The sequence below is a fragment of the Acanthaster planci genome, linkage group LG06 (assembly GCF_054643075.1).
Source record: "Acanthaster planci isolate LZ-2023a linkage group LG06, COTS_SCS, whole genome shotgun sequence".
In the NCBI taxonomy this organism is placed as follows: domain Eukaryota; kingdom Metazoa; phylum Echinodermata; class Asteroidea; order Valvatida; family Acanthasteridae; genus Acanthaster; species Acanthaster planci.
This window is the reverse complement of record NC_141782.1, coordinates 12807446-12831015: the sequence shown is the minus strand read 5'-3', so window position 1 is coordinate 12831015 and position 23570 is coordinate 12807446. Positions and strand designations below refer to the sequence as shown.

Below are 23570 nucleotides of genomic sequence, written 5' to 3'. Positions count from 1 at the left end.
TTTGACACCAGGGTGCGAGACCTGACGGGCTTTTGATGGTGACGTATGAGAATCACCCTCCCGGATGCTGCGTGCCACATCTGACGTGAGACCTTGGAGGACTCTGGCGGTGCTCAGATAGGCAAACAGACTTAATGAAAGGCACTTTGCATGGGATCTCTCAGTCGGGATTTTTACTGGATGCACTGCATCTCAGCCACTCCCCTTACTTGCTAGTGTTTTGGGGCAAGAGAACTTGTGGCAAAAATATAAAGGCGTCTGTGACTTTAAATCTAAAACATCTGTGCATAACCATTCACTCCCCTCACCTGTTGAAACACAGCAAAACATGTTTTCCCCTTCAGTATGCAAAATTCATTTAGTACGGAAGGCTCTGGAACACCCTTTGACATTAAGAAAAATTATAGATGCATACATAATGAAAAATGAGAATGAAATGAAATGAAAATTGCAAAGATTTGTTTCGAAGGGTTTCCGAAGAAAGGATCCTTTCAGAAAAGCTACCCTTCCCTTTTCCTATGAAACAATGATCCCATCCGATGTGTGCATGTGCAAATAAGTAATGAGATCGACGTTCGGTAGAGAGATTGTGGTGCATTAACAGACCTTCTACATATAAATTTCTGCCACATGCACAGCACCTCCGGACCTCGACATCCCAACGGTATCGTAGAAATTGGTGTTGAACCGTCAAATTGACCTGTTTCACGCTTTTGCCGACAGATCATACCAGCAGTAATCATCCGCAAGTCGGCGGCGCGTCTGAGAGGGCCCGCTGTTAAAAGTCATTAAAAATTGAGCCGTTGCGCGAGCACTCTCTGTCGACAGAAATCCAATCTGCGTTGATCCCTATTCTTAGTAGTATGACGTCTTCGTGGGTGAAAAGGATTAACAACGTAAAGATGAATCATCAAATTCAAATTGTTTTGTGACAAGTGACTTCAAGCTCAAGTATCAAAACATTAAGGGGGCTCTATTTCTTTGTACATACATTGCGTGTTTTATTTCTCTTAAAAGAAATGTTGCAGTGTAAACTGTAACAGATAAATTTGACTTTCAAAAATATGATACTATAATAAAAGTGTAGTTCTTAGCTGGACGTGGTGCCCCGGTGTCCTCGGATGTTGCAAATGAGACATCATGTTGAGCGTGTCTGATTCACCTCAGTCTCCGGTTGCAATTGAGTATGCATAAACATCGTCGGGCGTTGTCATACAACATCCTGGCGAGCTTTCGTCTCCATACAAGTCACGACTGTTGATATAGTTCAGTTGCAGGTCATCGTGGTTTTCCAGCGTTGCGTGGCGAAGGAGACCCTTGACGCACGATATTAGGTTTTTTTCACTGAGCAGGCAAATCTTGCCTGCTCAAGTCACTCCTCCATGGGAACAGTTTGGAATCAAACATTGCCCTGTCACGCCTGGAACTCTGGTGTTTGTCATCAGTAAATATTAATAGACATGATCGATTGCTATCATGATATGACGTAAACTGTAACACTTTGTTTCTTTTTTTCCCGCCAGAACCAAGTTATTAGCTTTGACCAGGACACATAAGCAATCAGAAACTTAGCCCTTGAAATTACAATGTATTACACGACGGTACCCAAAAGTCTGTAAGTCCAGTAATTATCTGGTTGCAGGGCAGCCTTTCACAGCTCCATTTCCGCCCTTGTACAAAATACATATAGTGTTCGTGATTCGTTCAACGGCAGTCTCATGTTATGGCAGGTCGAATACCATATGTTAGCATTCATGCTTCCAGGTGAGACGGTATGGTACAGAGGGCTGGCAATTTCTTACAAAATATTGTAAGCCTTACAATTTTGGGTGTCATTTTGTTGTAGCAGTTTTAGTTATTAATTGCGCTATATTCAGAAATACATTCAAAAATACTTATTAGTAGTAAGCAAGCTGATACCCGACATGTGCAGTCTTTCCAAAGGTACAATGTACTGGTCAATGTCCTTCGGTCATCACGGCTGAATGCTGCGCCTTGCGCTCATGCAAGCGGCGGCTGCTGTAAGTCCCTGGGACGAAATAATGTTTCCATTGATACATAACGTTTGATATGATGTGACGATACACTGCCATTATGCATGGCCTTGATATAAATTGGTGATACCGTTCAGCTTTAACCTGGGGCAGAAGATTTGGAGTTCTTACAATTCTGTAATGAATGTGGACCGAAGTGACCTGGCCACTTGAACCATGGCTATGCACACGGCCGTAATATAGCTAGTAACTGCTATCTAATATGGCGTAGGAAAACGAAGAAAAAACTCTTCATGAAAACAAATAATAGAGGGTGATGATAGCGTGGCTGCCATCGGAATGTTCCAGCAAAAAGCCGGGCAAGGGACGGGCAGAGCTTGGGCGATAAACAAGACGCCTTGTAATAAGCCCTCGGGTTCATTACAGCCCCTAAATTGCATCGGTTGTTTTCATCGCCGATTCGTATCGCCAACCGTTATGACCCCCGCCAGCTACTCGACACCGTGCCCGGCTACCTGAGCGGTGCGACGGGTAACGCCGATCTGCCTGCCCTTGGCGGGCTCACTTGACTGGATTGACGTCAGCAGCGGGATAAATATAGTTCCCAGGGATGGTTGGCATGCTGTTGGAAAGCCCAAAATAGATCCTGGCGCTTCCGAAAATAACAAACAAGCTGACACTCGAGAGGTGCGGGTAGTTATAGTGGGTGGGACCCTGCACTCTTGCTATTTATACCTCTTAGAGGACAAGTTTGTCGCCAGTGCCTGGCCCAGGCCTGGCACGTGTACATTCTTCATTTTCGAAACGGGCTTATTTCCCGCCCTTTTGACAGACGCTTTTGGAGTATTGAGTGCACGCCATGTTTAGCCTTGAGCGTAAAGACGTGACTATATGCACTATCAACACGTGTGTTTTATGAATTACTTCTGTTAAGACTTCGACTTCCCTCTTTTATTCCCCTTTTCACTATTGAAAATTGAAACACACATTCTTTGACGGGAAACTAGTCTTTCCCGTCAAGGTTAGATTACAGGCATTGATTTTTGGGTCCCTGAATTCAATCATTGCTTATGTAAATAGGTCTGTAGGTTTTAATGTTAAGACAATAATGGTAAAAGCATATCCACCTCCTTGTGGACTCAATCCAATTTCTTGTGGGGTGTGATTACCAGTGCATTATTCCATCTACCGTTTGTATTGCAAAGTGCATGACTAATGACAACGATAGCACGAGCATGCGGGGCTGGGAACCTGTTTGAGGGAAGAGGAGACCGGCGTTTCAGTTCAGGCCATATTACACATCACACCAAAGTGATGCAGCAGAATCGTTCTTTGCTGCTCAGAATACAGGACGAAAGCTCTTATTGTATATCCTGTTTATCTTTGTGAAATGTTTATTTGTTTGTTTTTTTGTTGTTTTTTTTCCTTTCTATTAGTTCAGAGTTTTATCCCTTGTTTTGCTCCAGCGGTTCCGGGGTTTGCAAGCTTTTTCCTGCGCATTACGAGCCTCGCATTTAGACAGGTTTTGGTTTGTCGTCATCATCGTTGTTGTTGTGTTTTGTTTTGTTTTATTTGTTTTTGATTCGGTTGATTCGGGTTTTTTTCCTTTGGTCGTTTCTCTCTTATTTACCTTTTTGGAAAGGTAAACGCGATGGCGTACTGCAAAAGGTAGGAAGGTTACTAATGACACAACATTGCCATGCTCACTATTGCGATAACACACGTACAACGAATGTACTGGATCTTTTATGCACACATTACGTGACACACACATGCATAATGAGCTTAAAACTAGTTCAACAGTGTGATGTATAGTCAATGTGGATCTCGCATTGCGGACAAATGTTGTTCTCATTTATGCACTCGTCAAATTATGGACGGCACAAAAGTAGAATCTTAGCACTCGGTCACTCCGAGGTACGCAAGGGAGTGGAGGAGGACTTTGTCGGGAAGGCCAGGCGCTGATGATTAACAAGAAAAAGGGCCGAACATGGGATGATACGCCTCGCACGTGGACGCAGCCGTGTGCAGCCGAACGTTACAATGAGACTGATATACCGCGACGCTCCGTTGTCGGCAGGGACAATTAAAAATGGCTGGTTTATCTGGCGAGCTCAAGCTATATGATGTGAGATTAATAACATATGATCCCTGTCCCTTCGCTTCGCTTTATTAACATTTTATAATTGTTTCCCAAACCCATATCTGTATACAAAAAATCTAACCATACAAAGAAGGGCATTTTGAATTTAGGCCTACATGACATGAGCGCTGTGTAATCAATTTTATGCATTTTTGAAGAACAAACTTCTTACCGGAATAATAGGCTCTTTGAATGCAGTGATAAAAATAAGTACCAATAAGTGGAACAAACTAATGACAACAAAGTGTAAGCCAACCACAAATAAGCTGCTTGTTATGCAAGTGCAAACCAAATTAATCAATAACTCTTTGGCATATGGACAATTAAATTGTGACCAACCTGCCCAGGCAGAAGAGAAATATCGAGCAGACGTAGGCAGAATTCTATTATAGAAACCGTCAGCAGATAAAAACCTATAGAAATGTTCGACAACCACAGAACAACGCGTTAAAATGGCACACACCACACACACACACACGACCTTCAGTTATTGTGTTTTGCACGGTACGTCACGATTGTAATTATTATTTTGACTTGGACAAAAAACTACTTGATACATTCCACAACAAAAAAAGATGCGTGTGGGATTTTCTTCAGAATGGCACATCCTAATGAAATTCCCCAAAATACTAGCAAATAGAGATGGAGTTATATGCAAAGGTATAAATGTGAAATAAAACTTGTAATGCATTATCCGTCACAACATTAGAAATATATATATACAGAAAACCGAGATCACTGTAAAGCCATGAATCTATTTTAAGACTATAGACAACAATCAGTTTGCAATCTTATCTGCATGTAGGAGTGCAATCAGTTTGCAATCTTATCTGCATGTAGGAGTGCAATCAGTTTGCAATCTTATCTGCATGTAGAAGTGCAAGGAGTTTGCAATCGTATCTGCATGTAGGAGTGCAATCAGTTTGCAATCTTATCTGCATGTAGGAGTGCAATCAGTTTGCAATCTTATCTGCATGTAGGAGTGCAATCAGTTTGCAATCTTATCTGCATGTAGGAGTGCAATCAGTTTGCAATGTTATCTACATGTAGAAGTGTTGCATCCAGATACACACGACTCTTTTGGTATTCTTTTCCAAGATTATTGTTTCAAACTAAAATGGAAACACCACGAGTAGAAATGATTCAAACCAACCCGGACTGTTAAATTCTCATGTCATACCAGTTTTCATGTAAGGACATTTCTCCTTCAATAATCAGCTCTTCTCTGGGGTGGTTCTTTTTGGGGGAGGGGTTCCTAACGTAATGGTTTTACTCTATACATTCTGTGTATTATGATGGATTCACTTTAAAATAGTGACAAACTTGGTTTCCTTCAGCCCAAGTGGGAATGACTTAGGAGATGTGGTAGGGCTTGAGTCCACGAATTCAACTCAATTAAGGAAGAGGGTTGGCTCGTTTTTACGTAACCGTCGTATTTTATCTACAAGTAAGTTGATGGTAAAACTACGGCTGGCCGTTCGTACAAATGCAAAAGAATAATTCATTTAGTGTAAACAGATCTCACGCAACTATCAAAACACCACATAATAAACACCTCAACTAAATACTACCGGAAATAGAATCTGCTACTAACAAGGATGATGTTTCTCCAGCTTTTGGCCCCACATATGAATAGCAGACACTTTGAGAGTGATCCATAGACCTTTCTTGAAACTGCAGAAAATAATGCCTTTGCCTTTTTTTTTTTTTTTTTTTTTGCTTCTATCACATCGTCTTCATTTCAACTCACAGCCTCGCATGGCCTCTTTTTTTCCCTTCCAGGGAGGCCTGACTTTAAAGGCTTAATGCACATCACAAACACGCAAATCATCTCCATTTTGAAAACCAAGTTGGAAGAGCAACATACAAATAAAAGACCATGTGGTCACCATCCCCCATTCACTATTAATATGGAAGAAAGATGGAGAGCTTTAGAGGTTTAGGCAGCCTAGAACACTGAACAGCTTGAAAACATCTCTCAGGACAGGTATGCTCCTTTATGCCCCCAACGGCTCGAGCGTATGAGATCGCAGATCAGCGTGGGATGTAATGATCGTTGAATCGTACGTGCCGGAATTGGTGTAAACGGATTTCCATCTGCGTTAAACGAAACACTACGGTACTTTCTTCAGGAGCCTTGCCTTCGTACATAAATATTCCAATGTTCCTCATTTCAGCTAGTTGTGAAAAATGAATGTGTTGTCTCTATAAATCTGTTTAACTGTATTATGCAAACACACTCCTAAGGGCACAAATTCACATTTCATTTGAATGTACACACGCAAAGACATGTTTCGAAGATAACGACCATCTCAATTTCACCCAAAGGGCCAATCGGCACAACCGTCACCATTTGGAGCGTGTTCTCCTGAAATAAGGCATGCTTAGCGCTATGTCACGTACAAGAATGCAAAGGTTAAAGACAAGCGTTGATCTGTACACGCTTTCCAACATGTGCATGACACGAGCGGGCACGATCCGAATCACTGATTGAACATTCTGTTTATTTGTAGAATTCAGCGCACGGGACATGCCAGTCACGTTGTGATCATGCTTGTTGGCACGTCCTTTTACGGCACGCCGAGTTGTCGGTTTTCCAGCCCCGAGAGTTTCTTGGGGAATTCTCTCTGTTGTATAAGGCTGCGGGAGACAATCTATTAATCAAAGCTTCGTGTTTTCAACCCCCCCCCACACGAAGTTCCCCCATTACGTCCTGCAGTCCTATGATATCCTGACTCTAGTTTCGTTTTATTAGAAGGGAAGGACGTTGAGTAAGTTGATTCCACCCTTTGAAAACCAAAAAGAAAAGTAGTATTGAGAACAGCAGCAGGCATTGTCGTTGCTGCTGTGGTTTTATAGAAGTGTTATCATGGTTGTCGCGGTGAGCAATGTTGGTAGAGTAGGATGCTTCATCGTTTGCTGCTGTTGCTGTTGCGAATGTGCGTCGTCGCAGTTGTAGTGCTAAAGGTCCTATCCGTCGTTGCTTCTGTTGTTGAAAGTGATGTGGGTGCTAATGTTGCTGCTCTTGGTTGCTGTTGTTGATGTTGTTTCCAGTTGAATCTTGGCGCGTGCTGATACGGGTACCAGGCCCCTTGTAATGCCCTCAGAACTGTGGTGACCATTTTACAAAGCGCTGGCTTTCTCCATGATTGGGGCTTCCTATGCACTGTGATCACATGGAAGGTTTCTCTGTAGTAACAACTTATGACCCTAGGCGACTTCTTTGAAGTTTGTGCTGCAGGTAAAGAGGTTCGGGCGAGATTAATCTGAAAGGATTCTAAGACTGAATCTAAGCCTAGTCACCTTCTGGTGACCGAATAAAAAACGAAAAACGTCAGGCAGTCGAAGTATGTTTGTTTTCCGTTTGAAAATAAAGCGTCAATATTGGTTCTCAAAGTTCACGCAAAGAAAAAAGACAAATGAAATCCTATCGCTGAGAGGCATTGGGGAATAGCTGGGGTCTTAGCACATAGGCCGGCTGCCAGAGGAATATTCCCGGGCACCCAGTCTTCTCAGAAAGGTGGATCAATACCCTTGCCTCGATTTTCAGTCGTCAAGTCCCCGAGGATCCTCTGGCGTTTTGTCCGTCATGCAGCCTCGTGAGGCGTCACAAGCGGCCTTTCCGGCTGGTCGGAGTCCGACCTTCGTAGGACGGCGGGCCACTGACAGTGCACGCTCGGCCGGTGATTCTTACTCCCTTTCTTCTTCCATCGATCGGGACACATGGAAAACAAAGTTTTATCCTTCGTTCGGGAAAAAAGTCTGCTGTGTTCCCCATATGCGCTAATAAAACACAAAGTTAAAGAGAAACTTGAGACCAAAGCCTTGGATACCCTCACTTGACGCCATGTCCAATGAAGGCGCTAGAGCTACTGTGTCCCATTCTCTTATTTTAATCTGACGTCCATTAACATTTTATTTCTTAAATCTCATCTTCTGATAAGTAAAACTCCGCTCTTGAGATGGAAGCCTGTTGTGATAAGATTTAGAGGTCTTGGACAATGGGTAGATTGCACAGGCCCCTTAACGCCAACACGGCAGTATAACCGTAGAGTCAAGGCTTCGGGCGATATCAATTTAGATGAGGAGCACAAATAGTCCCCCACAAACCCTCAATGAGTCTGGGCCTTTGCTGTCCTAGGCAAAGTAGACTAAATCCGGCCTGAGTTCCCCTGACTATAAAAGAAACAGCACCAAACACAGCCAACGGGTCGTAAGGAGGTTTTTATCTCCAGCATGCACTAATGTCGATATTTGTCGATGTTCGAAGCCTTCTTGAATGTATTGTCAAGCAGATAACTTTGTTTGCTGATGGCATTTGATATTCCTTATAAAGTTGACCCCCCTCCTCGGGATAGTTCTGTCCTTCTATACGTTGGCAAATGCCCTGTCTTGTCCTATATAGCGTGTGGAATATATATAGAAATGAACATTTCAATTTTATTTCGAATAGAAATAACATGCCTTCTGAAGGATTAAATTAGCATTGTTTCAAACATGAAAATTCATTTATTTCCACTTTGTGAACTTTGTTCATACCACCCAACGCACGGGAGCCCTTGGGAAGGTACAATGTTTGCTTGCCGTTTGTGAGTGCATAGAATTAATAACGGCGACAGACCGTAATGTGACCCGACTCGTAGCGATTGAGGGATACCACCTAGAGGTCTTCCTAAAGAGACCCTTTTTTCCATTTGCGATATACATCTCCCTCGCGAGGTTTACTTAGCAGCAGACAAGCACGAGATATGGGTAATACTACACTTGTGTCTTTGCAGTTGCGGAAAGCGCCCAGATTTTGAGTGTTATCCAAATCCCAAGCAGAAGCTTATGCCTCCGCGCTTTCCTCGCCAATCATGCTCCTTTACTCACTTTTTCCAAAGGAGCGGCTGTGATTGATCACCCGCAAATGCTTCCTTGTCCCAATATTACACCGTGCATGGTTTCACGGTAAACAGTTTCGTCGTCTTGGTACAACAAGACTTCATCCAGAGAATTACATCTCAGCTGTTTTGACTTACAATGCAAGTATATTTTTTCTACCAAGACATCCTATTTGAAGGGGGAGGGATCGAGCTGATGATATGCTTCGGTTGCACTTCAGCTAGCGTACACCTTGATTCCTTCCGACAGCAACGAAAATGTTAAGGTTCGAAGAATCGAAATGACCGGCTGACATTCGTGCATTAGTTGGAACATGGCGATTTAGTATCACATCGCCTGCAGGTTAACCAGAAACAAACGACCAAGCCATGTAAACTATCTAGTGACAGCAGCCAGCGGTGTGATTATTTGTTGTATAGGGAGGTGTTTACTAAACTTCGTGTGCATTGCGGTCATTTAACGAGAAATCTGACTGACCTTTAAATTCACTGATGCTAAAATTCCAGTCTCAATTTGTTCGAATCTTTTGGTCCTTTCTGAATAAACCTCTCTGTCCTGTTTACTTCTCATTACAGACAATCCTGAGGATGAATTCTACGAAAAGACGGTCGAGATCGATGGCCAAATTACGACACTACACATAATTGATACTCCCTCTTACGGCCAGGTGAGGACATTTTCCCTAATCCAGCGAAAGCCATCTTTTCTTTTTGATGAGTGCCTTTTAGTATTCAGCTCTTGAATTCCTCTTGGGGCGGCTACTCCGTTCGCTGTCGATTTCAGTCTCGTCAAAGACGTTGAAGACCCTTCGATTAAGTCTCTGCTGCACGCCGTGCCGCAGTTCTCTCAAGTGCCGTGGAGATGTAAATTTATCTCTTCAGCGACTCGTAGAGCACACAGATATGTTTATGAAAAATATATGTACAGTGCCTGCGAGGCATCATGCTCTCAAAGAGCACCATGGACGCACATCTCACATAATATAATAACCATTTCTTCTTTGAAATCATTACCCTCAAAAAAAGGCTTAATTTAAGATTATTCAAGATCGAGGCTTGTCTAGATTTCTGTCACGTGAAATTTTACCGCACGTAAGAAAAAACATCAATATAGTTCCATATAGTCCTACTTGACGGAATGAAGTAAAATGTCAAAGACCTGCAGTTTAAAGCATTTCCCGAAGGGCTGTCCCACAATTCCATATAATAGTCTTTAATCTTTACTGTTTTTCGATGACGCTACATAGTGGACAAAGGTATCGAATAACATATTTAGGTGACATAGTTTTCTGACATCATTTGAATTGCATGTAGGGCCCCCTATGTATTGCGTCCTGAGCGAAAATTTCGTTCTTTTGCCTATTTTCTCGACAGGAAGCATTTTAGTTATTTTCCATTTCAGACAAGAACGGCGCATAATCGACATATTTCCCGGAAAGCCATCTCGTGGTATTCCTGTCCCCTTTCCCGTCTTTCCCGTATTACGACCACCCCCCCCTCAACGATTCAGTGAAACTCAATCCATCCAACGTCCATTAAAATGCTTCCCTCTCAATCGTATTCTCTGGAATTGCACTCGATGACCATCGGCGACGCTTTAGTTTCAGCCGGACGGTCCGTGTTCCTGGCAGTACAACGTCAGTCGATTAGCGGCAATCCATCTTATTGGAGAGCCAGGACTGCTCCTCGTACGGTGTGCTGTTGTGTCCACTCCAGTCGACTTTTCTGGGATTTCAGGAGGCAACGTGACTTTTTGAAAAAGATTTACCGTGCCTCTGACCTCACTTTTCTCTGATCGAGTAATGCGATGATCACAACGCAAGATATCCCATTTGGGGTCATAACATTTGAGATCAATGTTTATGCGGATTTTCATTCTATGGGAATCAATTTGCCTCAGACAGTCTCCCTATTCAACAACATGCACCTTAACCATGTATTAACATTTGATAATGCCCGCTGAAAAGTGATAATGCCCACTGTTTAAATCGAGCGCTGGCAAATGGATACGAGAGAGTGAAATCGATTCTGATTGGTCAAAAGTATGTGTGCAAGCAACTCCCCAAGCTCGCCGAGTTCATACAAGGAGATTCATTGGGACAACTTGAACAAGGAATATACCATAAAATGGACGGAGGGTGTTGGGTGAAATGAAAGTAACATTTAGAACAAAATCTTTGGAAATTCATCATATAACTGACTTCTTAACTTCTTTTGACTCTATGACTTAAAAAAAAAAACATTCATGAATGGGAATGAATCTGTGCTTGGCCGGTCTTAAACTAACGCACGCTACTAATGGACGCGACTAATGCCCTCGCTAATATCGCGTCGCGTTCATTCCCCAAGCCGGTCTTAAACGCACGTTTAAGACCGGCCAAGCACATAATGTATTCCTTTATAAATATTCCTTGCGATCAAGTTCATTCGTAATGGAGCTGTCCTGTCTATCATATGATATCGTTCTCTTACGACTTACTTACTCCCTCACGCTGTACCATAAGTGTCACGATTTTCCCCGTTATCGCAGGATGAGATACCGATTTAAGAAACCGGTTTGAAGTCTATCCTTCCTTGAAAGTTGTATTTTCGACGCAACAAGATGCAAAATCTCATGCCTGCCGACCTGGGTGTGCAATAGATGATTTTATAGATTGATTTTTGTCAAAATCTTTGCAGATGCATAAATGCGGTTGGTTTGACACAGGCTTTTAAGTTCACTTGCTTTACTGACAGTGGCGCCCCAGGTCAGGGGGGTTCTTTCCTAAACCGAAAGTCAGATTCCTCTTTGTCCCTGAAAGAATCTTAACCCTTCCCCGAAAGCTCGTACATATAGTACCAATTCGAAAGTATTTGCACTTTCAGTTCCTAAAGAAAATGGCAAAATTCCCACATACTGTTTACCATGGATTTTTGTGTCGCTTTTTTTAATCTATCTTTGACTTTGATAAGGACTGAGCCCGTGGAGTGTAGAAAAACACAAATTTGTCTCTGAGGAAAAAAAATGAAACACGATTCGCTACCTTTCCTGTTCAGTCGGACAGAACAATGATTTTTAATCCTGAACATTTTAGACACACAAAAGAAGTTGAGATCATAAACGTGAACGATCTTATCTCGCCCATTTCATGTCCTATTCTCCTGTCCAACTTTGGTCCAATCTTTTTCCTATTCCCAAAGGCCACCTTTGACGACAAGGAGGAGCAGTACTTAGCCGATGGGGATGCCTACCTCCTGGTCTACTCTGTCACGGACCGGCGGAGCTTCAAGAAGGCCAACGAGCTCCGTTTCAAACTCCAGCGGACCAAAGAGACTGAGACAGTGCCCATCATCCTGGTGGGTAACAAGACGGACCTAGAGCGGTCGAGGGAGGTGTCTTTCGCAGGTGAGTGAGGCTATAGTGTCATGTTCGGCAAAACACCGCGGGCTTTGTCAAGTAGATCCCCTTGTGCACTCTTGGCAAAGACGGACACACCCCCAACCCAAAACATTGTGTTCACATGCAGCGAGTGTGATTTACTTCAGAGGAAACTAAGGATGTTTCCCTGTCCTCGGTGGCTACTTTTTTGTCCTCGGTCGCAAGTGCATGGGAGAAAATGCCATATTGTATGAATAGAAACACAGTAACCTGTGCTCAGTGGTACAGTAAAGGCGCCTTTCCATATAAACGTCTTTGGTGCCCGTTGCGCACACGATGCGTTCATGCGTTTCACTGTCACAGACACAACAGTTGACCCCATTTACATGGAGTCAGCCGTTAAAATCGCCCTGAGAGCACCCTCGACTCGGTGGGCTGCTTACGCGTTCCTTCCCTAGCCCTTGGTCGTGTAGAATGCGAAAATGACTGACTGGCTATTTAGAATGAATAAACATAAACGTTAAGTCAGGCGCGTGCGTATTTCAAAAGCTGCGCGCTCGCGCCCACATATTCTCTTGCACCTCACCTGTAAATCTGCGTCGCCCGTAAACACAGTACTGACTAAAGTCCTAATTTAAATATACCAAATAGAAAGATTTTTAAATTATACAATACCAGGGGTTAGATCGCGCAAGGCATTATGGGAACCAGCATGGCGCGGCAAGATCGTGCCCATGGGAACGAGGTTGCCCCGGCAGGGATGCGCAAGTGTTGACGCACATAATGCAAAGGCACCTTAAAACAGGACTTCGTGCATTTGATTTGTCGTTGCCAAGTAACAAGCACTCTTTTCTTATTCACGTTTAGAGCCTTCACCGGTATTCAAGCAACATCATTTTCATCTTTACCGGATTCGGGGTTTAATAGGCACATTGAAGCGGTTTCAGAAACATATTATAAACTTCCAAGCTTTCTGTTGGTCCAATCCCTCTTCCGTGTCATTTTTACCCCGTAAAAGGTTTGCTCCCAGATTCAGGGTCAAATTTTGCAGAATTTAATGGGATAAAGTACATTCAGAATTAAAGGAGGAACTTCTCATTGTTCCATGTCAGATCTCGAATTTTCCGCGAAACGAAACGAAGTTGGACTCCGAAAGAGTCCGCCGCCTAAGGTTTTGTGGGAAAATGTTACCCTCTGCCCTCGGGGCTTTATTGGGACAAAATGTCCAAGGGCGACGACTTCATCCACCATATGGTCTACGTATCCAGCGCGCACTTCTAAATATGGCAGCTAGAGCTAGCGTGCTCGCGTGATTATGGCCAACAACATTTCTCCCTTAATGCACAGGTATGTCTGGATGTACTCAGCGCTGTATGTTAGGTCCATCATGTATTCGGTCACAAGTTGACCTGGGACGCTCATAGAGACATGACAAATACCCCCGGCTATTTTAGAGAGATTATGTGGGCATAACTCAAGCAGCCAGAACAGGAATTAGACAGTTGATTCTGTTTTGCTCTGAGTGTCTAGAATCTGAACTGTATATAAAAAGGGCACCTGATATTCTTTTTTATTGGGGGCTTGCAAATAATTTAAAAGGATTCTTTGACCAGATAGTCAAAACGGTTTTGTGAAGTCCCAACTTTGTGTGTGAATATGCAGAGTTTTAAGCATGGAACTGAAAGGGGGCACTGCAATCCTTTCACTTAACAAAATGACTGAAAAACGAGGGTTAAGGGTTCATAGCAATGTATTTCAAGAATTAAAACAGATCCCTTTTCGTTTCTTTGAATGCATTCAAAAACCCCTTCTAAAACCTTCAATTCATAATTTTTTTGCTTGGCACCCCGGGTCTCCCGTTTACTACTTCAATGTTAAAATCGCACACGATGGGTTCTCCTTACGGGTAGAAGCAGATTGGCTTGTAGTTCACGGACATGTCATTTCAACTTGACATCGTCAACCAATCCATCATTGATTTTCTGTACAGAGCTTCACTGAATACTGCGCAAAAATAACTAGAAACGCACCTCATATTGTGAATAAAAAGGTGTCCATTTGGGGAAATGTGTAGCCTATATCATCTCAATCTCATCGATGCTCGCAAAAACCGTTTTTGTTCCCCAGTACTGTGTCGAACAAAAAACATTGTCTGCTTTGCTTGCGCGGCAGTTCCCTACCTAAAATTGTTTTTGCGCCATTACGCCGTTTTAACATCAATTGGGACAGTACTCTTAACTTTCAATAGTAGGTCTATCTTTCAATAGAACGTTGCTGACTCCATTAACCTATCACTTTAGACTTTTAATCATTACACCTTGGCGTATTGACTTTTTGGTAGAATTTGTCTTGTTCCACTTGCAAAGATGTTAATGGAAACCAGCACTCCCAACTAAAACAATTCACTAACCTTTCCTCGCGGTGTGGACGTAATGATGTGGCAGGGCACCCTTATAGCAACAGAGATATTGATGAATCGTTCGTGAAACGCGGGCATTAACAATTGGCATATTTACACTGCACTCCAACAGCCTTATCAGTGGCAGTTTGTGAAGAGCATCGACTATAGTTACTTCAAACTCTCGGTGGTTTGAAATTGCCGATATCTTTATCCCAACTTCATCTTCCCCAAATTCTCTCTCCATGTCATTAGGTCTGTTTCATTTATGTTCCATTATCATTTGCCGCTGCGCTCATCTTCCCAAACCTCATGGAAATTGTTTAGAAGTCATCTCTGATCTACATCGGATTTATTGTTTGACCGAGTAAATAATCAAGCAGTTTGTACCCTTCCGCTTCTTTTCTTCCTACTGTTTGTTTTGTTCATTCGTTCTTTCGTTGGTTGTTTGGTTTGTTGGTGTGTTTTTTGTTACATTTGCAACTCTTTGTTTAATTCGTACATAGTGATAATACCAGTTTAAATCTGTCAGATTTGGGGAAAACTCCTGTAAATACAAAATTTTCAGTGTCACAAAAATCCGCCCGAAGAAGGGAGGCCACATCCACAACGCTTTTCAACAAACCTAAACGAGATTTCTTTTTTCTCAGCCTTACTTTCCAATCTCTGTTCCTTCTGTGTGCGACCACGCAGATCTTAACAAGCCATAAATTGCTTTTATCCTCGTTTTAATATCGACATATCTTTCAGCGTTGCTTTACAAGGCTTTTTTTTTCTCATTACTGTCGCACAGAAGGGAAGCACTTTGCCGCTCTGTTTGACTGCAAGCTGATCGAGACCTCGGCAGCCATCTCCCACAACGTCGAGCAGCTCTTCCACGGCGTGGTCCGACAGTACCGGCTCCGAAGCCGGCTCAAGTCGGATGAGGAGGAAGAGTCCGGCAGCCGGGGCAGCATGGACTCCACGGGCAAAGTGGACAGTCCCTGCCGGCAGAGCGTCGTCCATAAGCGGCGCCGCTCCTCCATGCTGAACCGGGCGCGTGGGGTCCTGGAGCGGATACTCCGGCGGAGGAGCACGGACGAGCCGCCGGGTTACCGCGCACGCTCCAAGTCCTGCCATGTGATGGAAGTGTTGTAAATAAACCAAACAAAATAATATGGGCGTTCTGTCCGGCTTGAGATTCTCCAGAGTGCACATTCTAGACATTTACCTTTACAGCCTCCAAACTGTGACTCCACTCTTTGGCTTCTAAGCCTCCAACCTCTGGCTCTACGGAAGACAAAAAAGCAAAAGTTGATGGATTTGCATTGAACTGCACCCTCTCGTCGAGAACACAACTTTGTTTATGTAGGTGAAGGCGAAGACGAAGCGCAGATTTGGGAAATCCGACCAGCCAATGATATCCACGTTCAACCCCTATGAATGAAACCATTGGGGACCATTCACTTGCTTGGTGGCAGCAGACAGTACTTGGAGTTTGTTTTTTTTTCCATTTTTGTCATGCGCATTGAACTCACGTGCTGTCAAAATTCCCACTTCTTCTTTTCTAAATGTACTAAATGTTCTGGTGTGAGCTTTATAACACAAATTGCTTTGGGGAACTTTGAAATAAGATGAATTCCAGCTTTTAGATACCGACTAGACGTTCACAGTAAGGTCGTCATTAAAATCACTTCTTTGTCGATTGCGAATGAACTATTAAGTGGTCGTCTGTCCTCAAGAATTTAATGCTGCGTTTCCATGTCGACTTCTGTTTCAAACTACGTTATTTAAAAGTAAATAAAGGCGGTATTTTGTAATGGAAAGCACTTGCTGATAATGGGACATTTGTGTTCATATTTTAACTTGTTCCTGTGCTTTTGCAACAAGATTATACAACCGCCCTTACGCTATTGCCACCCTTTCATCGTAACACATATTTCATTTTTATGTGTTCTCCTATCTTTATATCAAGCCTGCATGACTTGGCAGCTGTATCATGTGATGAGGCCATCTGTTTGGAAGTTAAAGTTTCTCGGATGAGAAACATCTGTTCCTGGCTGACGTTAGCTCCTACAGTTCACCGGATACGTTGCTTTTCCGGAAACTTGAGTGGGCTTATTTTCATCTAAGCATTCCCAGCCTGACAAAATTCATCCTAAATAGTGTGGCGGTCATGTTCTCCTCAGGCTCATGAAACATGCCATTAAAGTTGCAAGGTGTCAAAAATTTTTAAGTTGTCGGCGAATATTTGGTCACTATGACGACCAGTGAAAGTACGAGTTGCTATACTTATATTTACCCCTCAACGGAGAAGAGGAAATATTTTACAAATGTAAACCACCATCTTCGGGTAAAGGAGTGCGTACCGCTTATTTCACGTCACGAAATACAAATTCTTTTGGTCGTTTGTTTTTTTTTCTGGGTCCTTCGCGTGCTACTTTTACACGTGTGAAATGTATTCTATCATATTTGTAGGCTAGGTTATGTCCTGCCGAGATCCATAATAACTGATATCGATCAACGAGTGGCCCTGTAATGTAAGATACAGATGTGCTCTCTGGGATTCGCCCGCATTGTGGCCGATGGAAATCATGTCTGTGCCATGCACAAATGGAGTGTGGGCCAATACGATCACGTCACGACTCAATGAAGATAGATATTGCCGAGCTGTTGTTTCAGCCGCCAAATTATGGCGGATGCTCCATCATGTAGTCCTTGGACTCTTCAAAATAACATCCCTCGAAATCTGATCGATCGTTGCTGGTATGCACACCTCGGTGTTCAAGCCAGTAGGGATGATAGTAAAGAGCTCGCCTGTGCGAGTGAACCTTATGATATAGGCCTAGCTAGTGTGGCTCTGGTAATGCTAGAAGTCCACAAATTAAAGGTACGGTTGACACATTAGTGGACTTCAGACGTTTGAATCAGCCTTGTCCCTCAGTCTAAGTGTCTGTCCCTAAATTAAGTGAGTTGCCATTATTTTTACTCCGCTGTCTCAGATGTCATTTAACATTGGCATTCCTCTCAGTTGTGTGTGGACACCTGCATAATAAATCCAGTAGTTTGTTTTGATGGAAGGCTTTGTGGTCGTTTCCAGTCTAAACACTGCCTGTGTTATTCGTATTTCCTTCTTCCCAATTGAATTTGGGTTGAATAAGGAGCGAGCGTGTCTCACACGTTCCTCAATCCTTTTACCTTGTAGCAATTAAGGTGATTGGCCAATGGCCATTATCAGCGTTCCGTGACGTCATTCGTAAACTGTTTTTATAAATTGATTACGTATTGAACCCATAAAGATGATGCAGATGAGCCCCTCTAATGACTAGTTGTACCAGTCTGTATGTGTACTTATAACTGATGACGGCTCGATCGAGGCAAATGAGTCGAATTCGTGATAACGGCTAATTAGACTAATGGGATATGTGCATTATCAGTTATATATGATGCACTTGTAATATTGCAGGGGCTATGATCAGTAAGAGCGGTCCCAGTTTGATTCACCTCAAAGTGTTCCATGACAGACGACTCATTAAAATCATTACCTCTGAATTTCTTCCTTCGTGGCGTGATGCACCGTGGTGACGGCTTGAACTTAAAACTGTGCATAACGCGGCACACGCGGCGCGTGGTATAACAAGGTGTGACAGGTCAGAGTGGGTGGAAAATAACGATGACAGTGTCACCCGCTACGATGTCCCAGATGCTCTGTCACGTTCGGCAAATAAATCGATCAAATGCAAACTATGACAAATATCTTCGTCCACACTGTCGGGGAAAATGCATCGTCTGGTCTCAGACAAGCCACAGATTTTTTATGGTGGGGAAGCGTCAAAATTTGGGGGGTAGGTTCAACTTGCTACCATGACGAAAATCTGAAACGTGACCCTTGTGCCTGATTCCTGGCGCTTTTTGAGGTATTGGGACAGGAATACTAAAGGTCAGACGTGAGAGGAATCCTATTCGCGAGAAAGCAGAGTTTTCATACAAGAGAGTATCGATGCCTACCACAGTGTCAAATCAACCACTTCCTGCTTCCCCAGTATCGATTAAAACAATCTGTGTAGACTCTTATTTATGCACAATTTTTCTCGATACTGTGGGGCGTATTATGAAGCTGAATATTCATGCGTGTCTTCGCATTGGGTTCGTTCAGATACCTGCAGGCGCTCTGCACAGTTTAGACTACACGAATTTAACTTTCAAATGTCGGGGATTCATCCCTGCAGTACCAAGACCACGCTGCTCGTTTTAAGAGACGACTGCAGGCGTTAAGAGCCTGATGTGATGAATATCTCATCCGAAGATAATTCACACTTCGTTTCGTCAGGCGTAAAGTTGTCTCAAGTTATTTTGTGGGAGCTAACCTCAGTGAACCTCATCATTGATTGAACCCTTGCTTTATGATATATTTGATCCTTCTGATGTTTGTATCTTTCATCATCGCTTTTAGAGAGTTATCTCACATAACAAGAGGAGCCTCAGCTACGGCAATGAAACAACGAACAAACGCCCAAATCAAAGCTATCATAGAAACCATTAAAATGCTTGCAAAAATGCTTTATTTTGAGATATTTCTAAATCCCCCCAATTTGTTTTCCACGGGTAATTCAATTTTCTTCTGGGATTAGCTCAGTGTATAAATGAAGACCGTCCAACCATAATATGTATTCTCATTGAAGAATCAATATTGCGCTTGAAGCGTAATATAATTCTACAGGTCGTTACGCAACGACTGGTCAGAGTCAATAGTTATCGCTGTCAAAATGAACGCATTCTTCCTCAAACTGTACATTTACATCGCTAATTTGATATTCAGAGTGCATTTAACCCTTAAATCATGCTGGATTGGAATTATACAAATTGTTGTATTAAAGCATTTCCCCGTAGGGTAAGGTATTAATCAAACACTCTCGTGGTGCTATCATGTATATAAAACAGTGGTTTTCATTTTTGTTTTATTTTATCATAATTTATCGATGACTTTATCAAGACTATACTAAAATGTTTGTTTCAATTTATAATAATAAATGTGGACTTTGTAACATAGTGTAACATAATGTAAAAACTGAACCGGTAACATTCACTCAGTTCTTTTCACTAAGTATACATGGTTTGATTGATGTATTTCTTACACTGTGCACGACTTCCTGGTTTTGAAGGGTCGACCGTCTTTCCTAAGGTCTAAATCCGCCTCGCCGAAAACGTCAAAGGCCGCTGATGCGAGACAGCCAATTCGATCGTTGGTACACTCTGAAACTAAAAGAGCGCTTCGTGATCTCGAGCGATGATACAAAATCTGAACGGCGCATTTATGCACCTTTAGACAGGAAAATATGTTTTCTTTCCATGGTAAACACGCCCACGGGATTTTCTAGCCGGTCTGTACGTTCGCGATGCCGACTGTCAAGCCGTCATATGACATGCACGGCACCACCGCGGCTTTTTTTTTTAGTGGTGTTGCGGTTTAGAAAGGTTTGCAAGATAAATTTAAAGATTGATGTTTGCTGAAATGAAATCTAATTAGTGGAGGGCTTCAGACGGAATTGCCGAGGAAGAAGGCTCTGGAGAAGACAAGTGCCCTGCATACACGGGATGTATACTTGCAGCATTCTATACAGACAATTGCAGCCAAGTACGCGAGAGGTTAGGATTACTTTCAGGAGAGGGATTAGACTACATGTATTCCATTTAGGCATGAAAGAGAAACATGATGTTATCAATCGGATAACATTATGATCTGCCTGTTGTGATTTTCAGACTTGCGTCAGTCTTACCAATATTTGTTGTATTCTGGTTTATATTATGAATCTGTATTTCAAATTATAAAAATGTATATATAATCCATTTTGTTCCGATGTAATTTTTGTATTTCGCTATAAATTCTATGTATGCGGAGCTGGAAAATGGATGAATAAAATTTGGGAGAAAGGTCATGAGTTTCGTTTTGGACTTATTTTCTTTAGTACTATTTCTACTCAGCAGATTGACAGATATATTTCTTCTGTTTCTCATTAATCTACAAAGGCGAAATAACAGAAAGTATAACACGTGACCTGATAGACACATCTACTTTACTTTCCTCAGAGACAAATGAGAAAACCGCTGCAGCTTTCAAACATGCTGCCTGCTTTTTCGATTTGCAGGAATGGCGGCAGTATGTGAAAAGTCTTTTCCGTGCACTCAGCCGTTCACATAGGGGGTTGATGCTGGAGTCTTAAGGCCGAGGCCTCAACGCCTGGCTGAACAGGCGAAAATCTGTTCTGTGTCGCCCAGATTGATTCAGTCATTCATATTTCATCAGGCTCAAGCATTCGCCATGGTTACCCTGTCTCGCAGATCACGATGCCGTTGCTAGGGCAACAGGTTGATGTTACACCAGGCGTAATCATGTCCTTTGCTAATTATTCGGTTTTAGCTTCAATTTCTGTAGAAATTACCATGCAAGCGCCAAGGCACTGCTCAAGCTAATTAGTAACAGGTCGCTAGCGCTGGCTACCTGAGTTTTCGCATGTGTATCTGGGTTTGACAGAATCTAGTTTCGAAGGGCAAGTCATCCCCTTTTTTTTCTTTTGCAGAAACAATACTACTTCCTTTGTTGGGGGAAGGTATACAGATTATTTTACGAACAAAAAAATCGGACAGTCATTTTAGATAAATCCCCCAACCCAAGAGCTGGATTCGCCATAGAGTTTTGACATCAAGAGTCAAGCAAACTGGAAAGGGAAACTTGGATTGATTCAACACAATGTGACGGGTCTTAAAACAGCTAAATGCATTCTGAAGTGCATACCACCGCGTTTCAGTCAGTATTTCGGGGTCCTCGTCAGAACAATAGAAGACTGTACTCGGTGCTGCACTCCATCTACACGGCCGCTGAATCTGGAACGAGATTTCAAAAGCATTCCAACTTCTCCTCTGCTCCCTGTGTCTCTCCCCTTCAGCCACAAGAAAACATGACCTCTTCACGCCGAGCCTCCCCGATTGAAGGTGGCTCTCAGTAAGGGGGAAGATTAATGTATCTCCCCCTACACACCCTCTGTAAATAATTACGGGGAGTCGGGTTTTTTCCCCAGATCTACGCGGCGCGACATTTTTTCTTGATGCCCCGGACGACGGCGAAGGCGTAAGGGACATCCCTGGGAAAATAACTATAAAACCTGCGAATCCATTTGTCAGCAATGGTCGAAACCAAGAGAAATGAAACCGCAACGAGGGGAAAGAGACAAACGGGAGCAAATGAACGAGAAGGAATTCCTGGAGTCACGTGTAATTGGCAAGTAAGGTAGGGCGTATTTAGCAGGGGATTTCACTCGTCTTCGGATCGGATGAATTGCTATTCTTCAAGTTCCGGCACAACAAAGATGGCCGTCACGTGATATCAAAAGGTGGTGCTGCAATGAAATGAGCGCGAGAGCTGTATTTATAGAGAGAGTAACGCCAACTCCAGACTTTGGAGCAAAAATGGCTGTTCATTGTGTGTACAGCACAGCATGCAACGATGGGCCTGTTTTTTTTTCACCTGGATCCGAATCGCGATCAGTGATCCGACGTTGGTTTACTGACACCAGACCCCACCTTATTTGATAGCGCGAACCAGCTTTGGAATCACCGATCGCAATTCGGATCCGCGTGAAACAAGTAGGCCCTATTAGTGCACTGTCGGATAATACACAATTTTGGGTTTTTTTTGTTCAAAAATATTTCGGTCCCTATCTATCACTGATTTCAATAAAATGGTGCCTTTGCACAACTTTGTTCTTAATATAAATGTCTCTTTTTATGAGCTATTATTCGGTCTATATAATCCTTTCATAAAGTTCCTTCACTTTGGTAAAAATGCTCAAAAGGGAGGTTCAATGACAGCCACTCATGTAGGGAGTGCACATTTCACAGAACACCGTTTAGCTTATTGGTTGCCAACCAGCCGTTGGCAAACATCATGGCTTGGCCATAGCCAGACAAAATGTCGGCAGCAGCTGCGGCGAGTGGGCGAGATCTCATTACAGTTTTATTGACTGAGATTAGGCGGTGAACAGCTGAGATTAGGCTCTGTGAAAGAGACAGAAGTTTCCCAATTTCCTGTTTATTAATGAAAATGAAATGGAATGATAAATTGTCACCAGGAAGAAATTCGGTCGATCGTACATACTGCCATAGAAAGCATCATTTGATGAAGGGGTTGATTAGTGTTTGACCGTCAGACATTTGCACAAAAAGTGCCGTGTTGCAAGAGGGCGCCGTTTATCATACCCGGGCTCACAGACAAAGTGAGGAGGGAGCTTTGGATCAGAAAACGAATCGATTCTTCTTTCACAATTTAAAAAAAAAATTGCCCACATCAGTTTCATAGGCTTTATTTTGTGCTTAAAACTGTGGGACGACGTAAATCGAGAATTATCTGGCCACGTAAGTTTGAAAAGCAGAGATGGGAATGTGCTGATAGCATAAGACACTAGCGGGCGCAGTTCATAATGCAGATGTACAGCCATACATACAACCCTGGACGTTTCATCAAACCATGTATTCGTAGCTTCTTCTTCTTCTTCTGTTTCATTTTTCTCCCTCTTTAGTTTTTGTGAAATGTGCAGAATTCCTCAAAATCTGCCTTGATTTTTTCTTCTTTTTTCGTAGAATGTAACTTCAGCCACCTCTATTTGTGCTTGACAAAATGATCCTTTTTCTCATATACAATTCACATGAATTTCCTTCATAATGATAAGGAGCCAGGGATAGATCTTCCACAAACATTCCTCACGGTGTTAGGAGTAGTCCACGCTCAAAGTATTATGGGTATGTTGCTGCTTTTATCAAT

General features: G+C 42.8%; 1 protein-coding gene across 1 annotated transcript in view; it reads left to right on the top strand.

The window, feature by feature from the left end:
- Window positions 1-20691, top strand: part of LOC110974808 (ras-related protein Rap-2b-like) — a 34735-nt gene extending 14044 nt beyond the window's left edge. The window contains exons 2-4 of the mRNA XM_022226690.2: window positions 9597-9688; window positions 12201-12405; window positions 15570-20691. Coding sequence (XP_022082382.1) covers window positions 9597-9688; window positions 12201-12405; window positions 15570-15913 — 641 coding nt within the window. The 3' untranslated portion in view covers window positions 15914-20691. The remainder of the gene's footprint in view (window positions 1-9596; window positions 9689-12200; window positions 12406-15569) is intronic.
- The last annotated feature ends 2879 nt before the right edge of the window (window positions 20692-23570 follow it).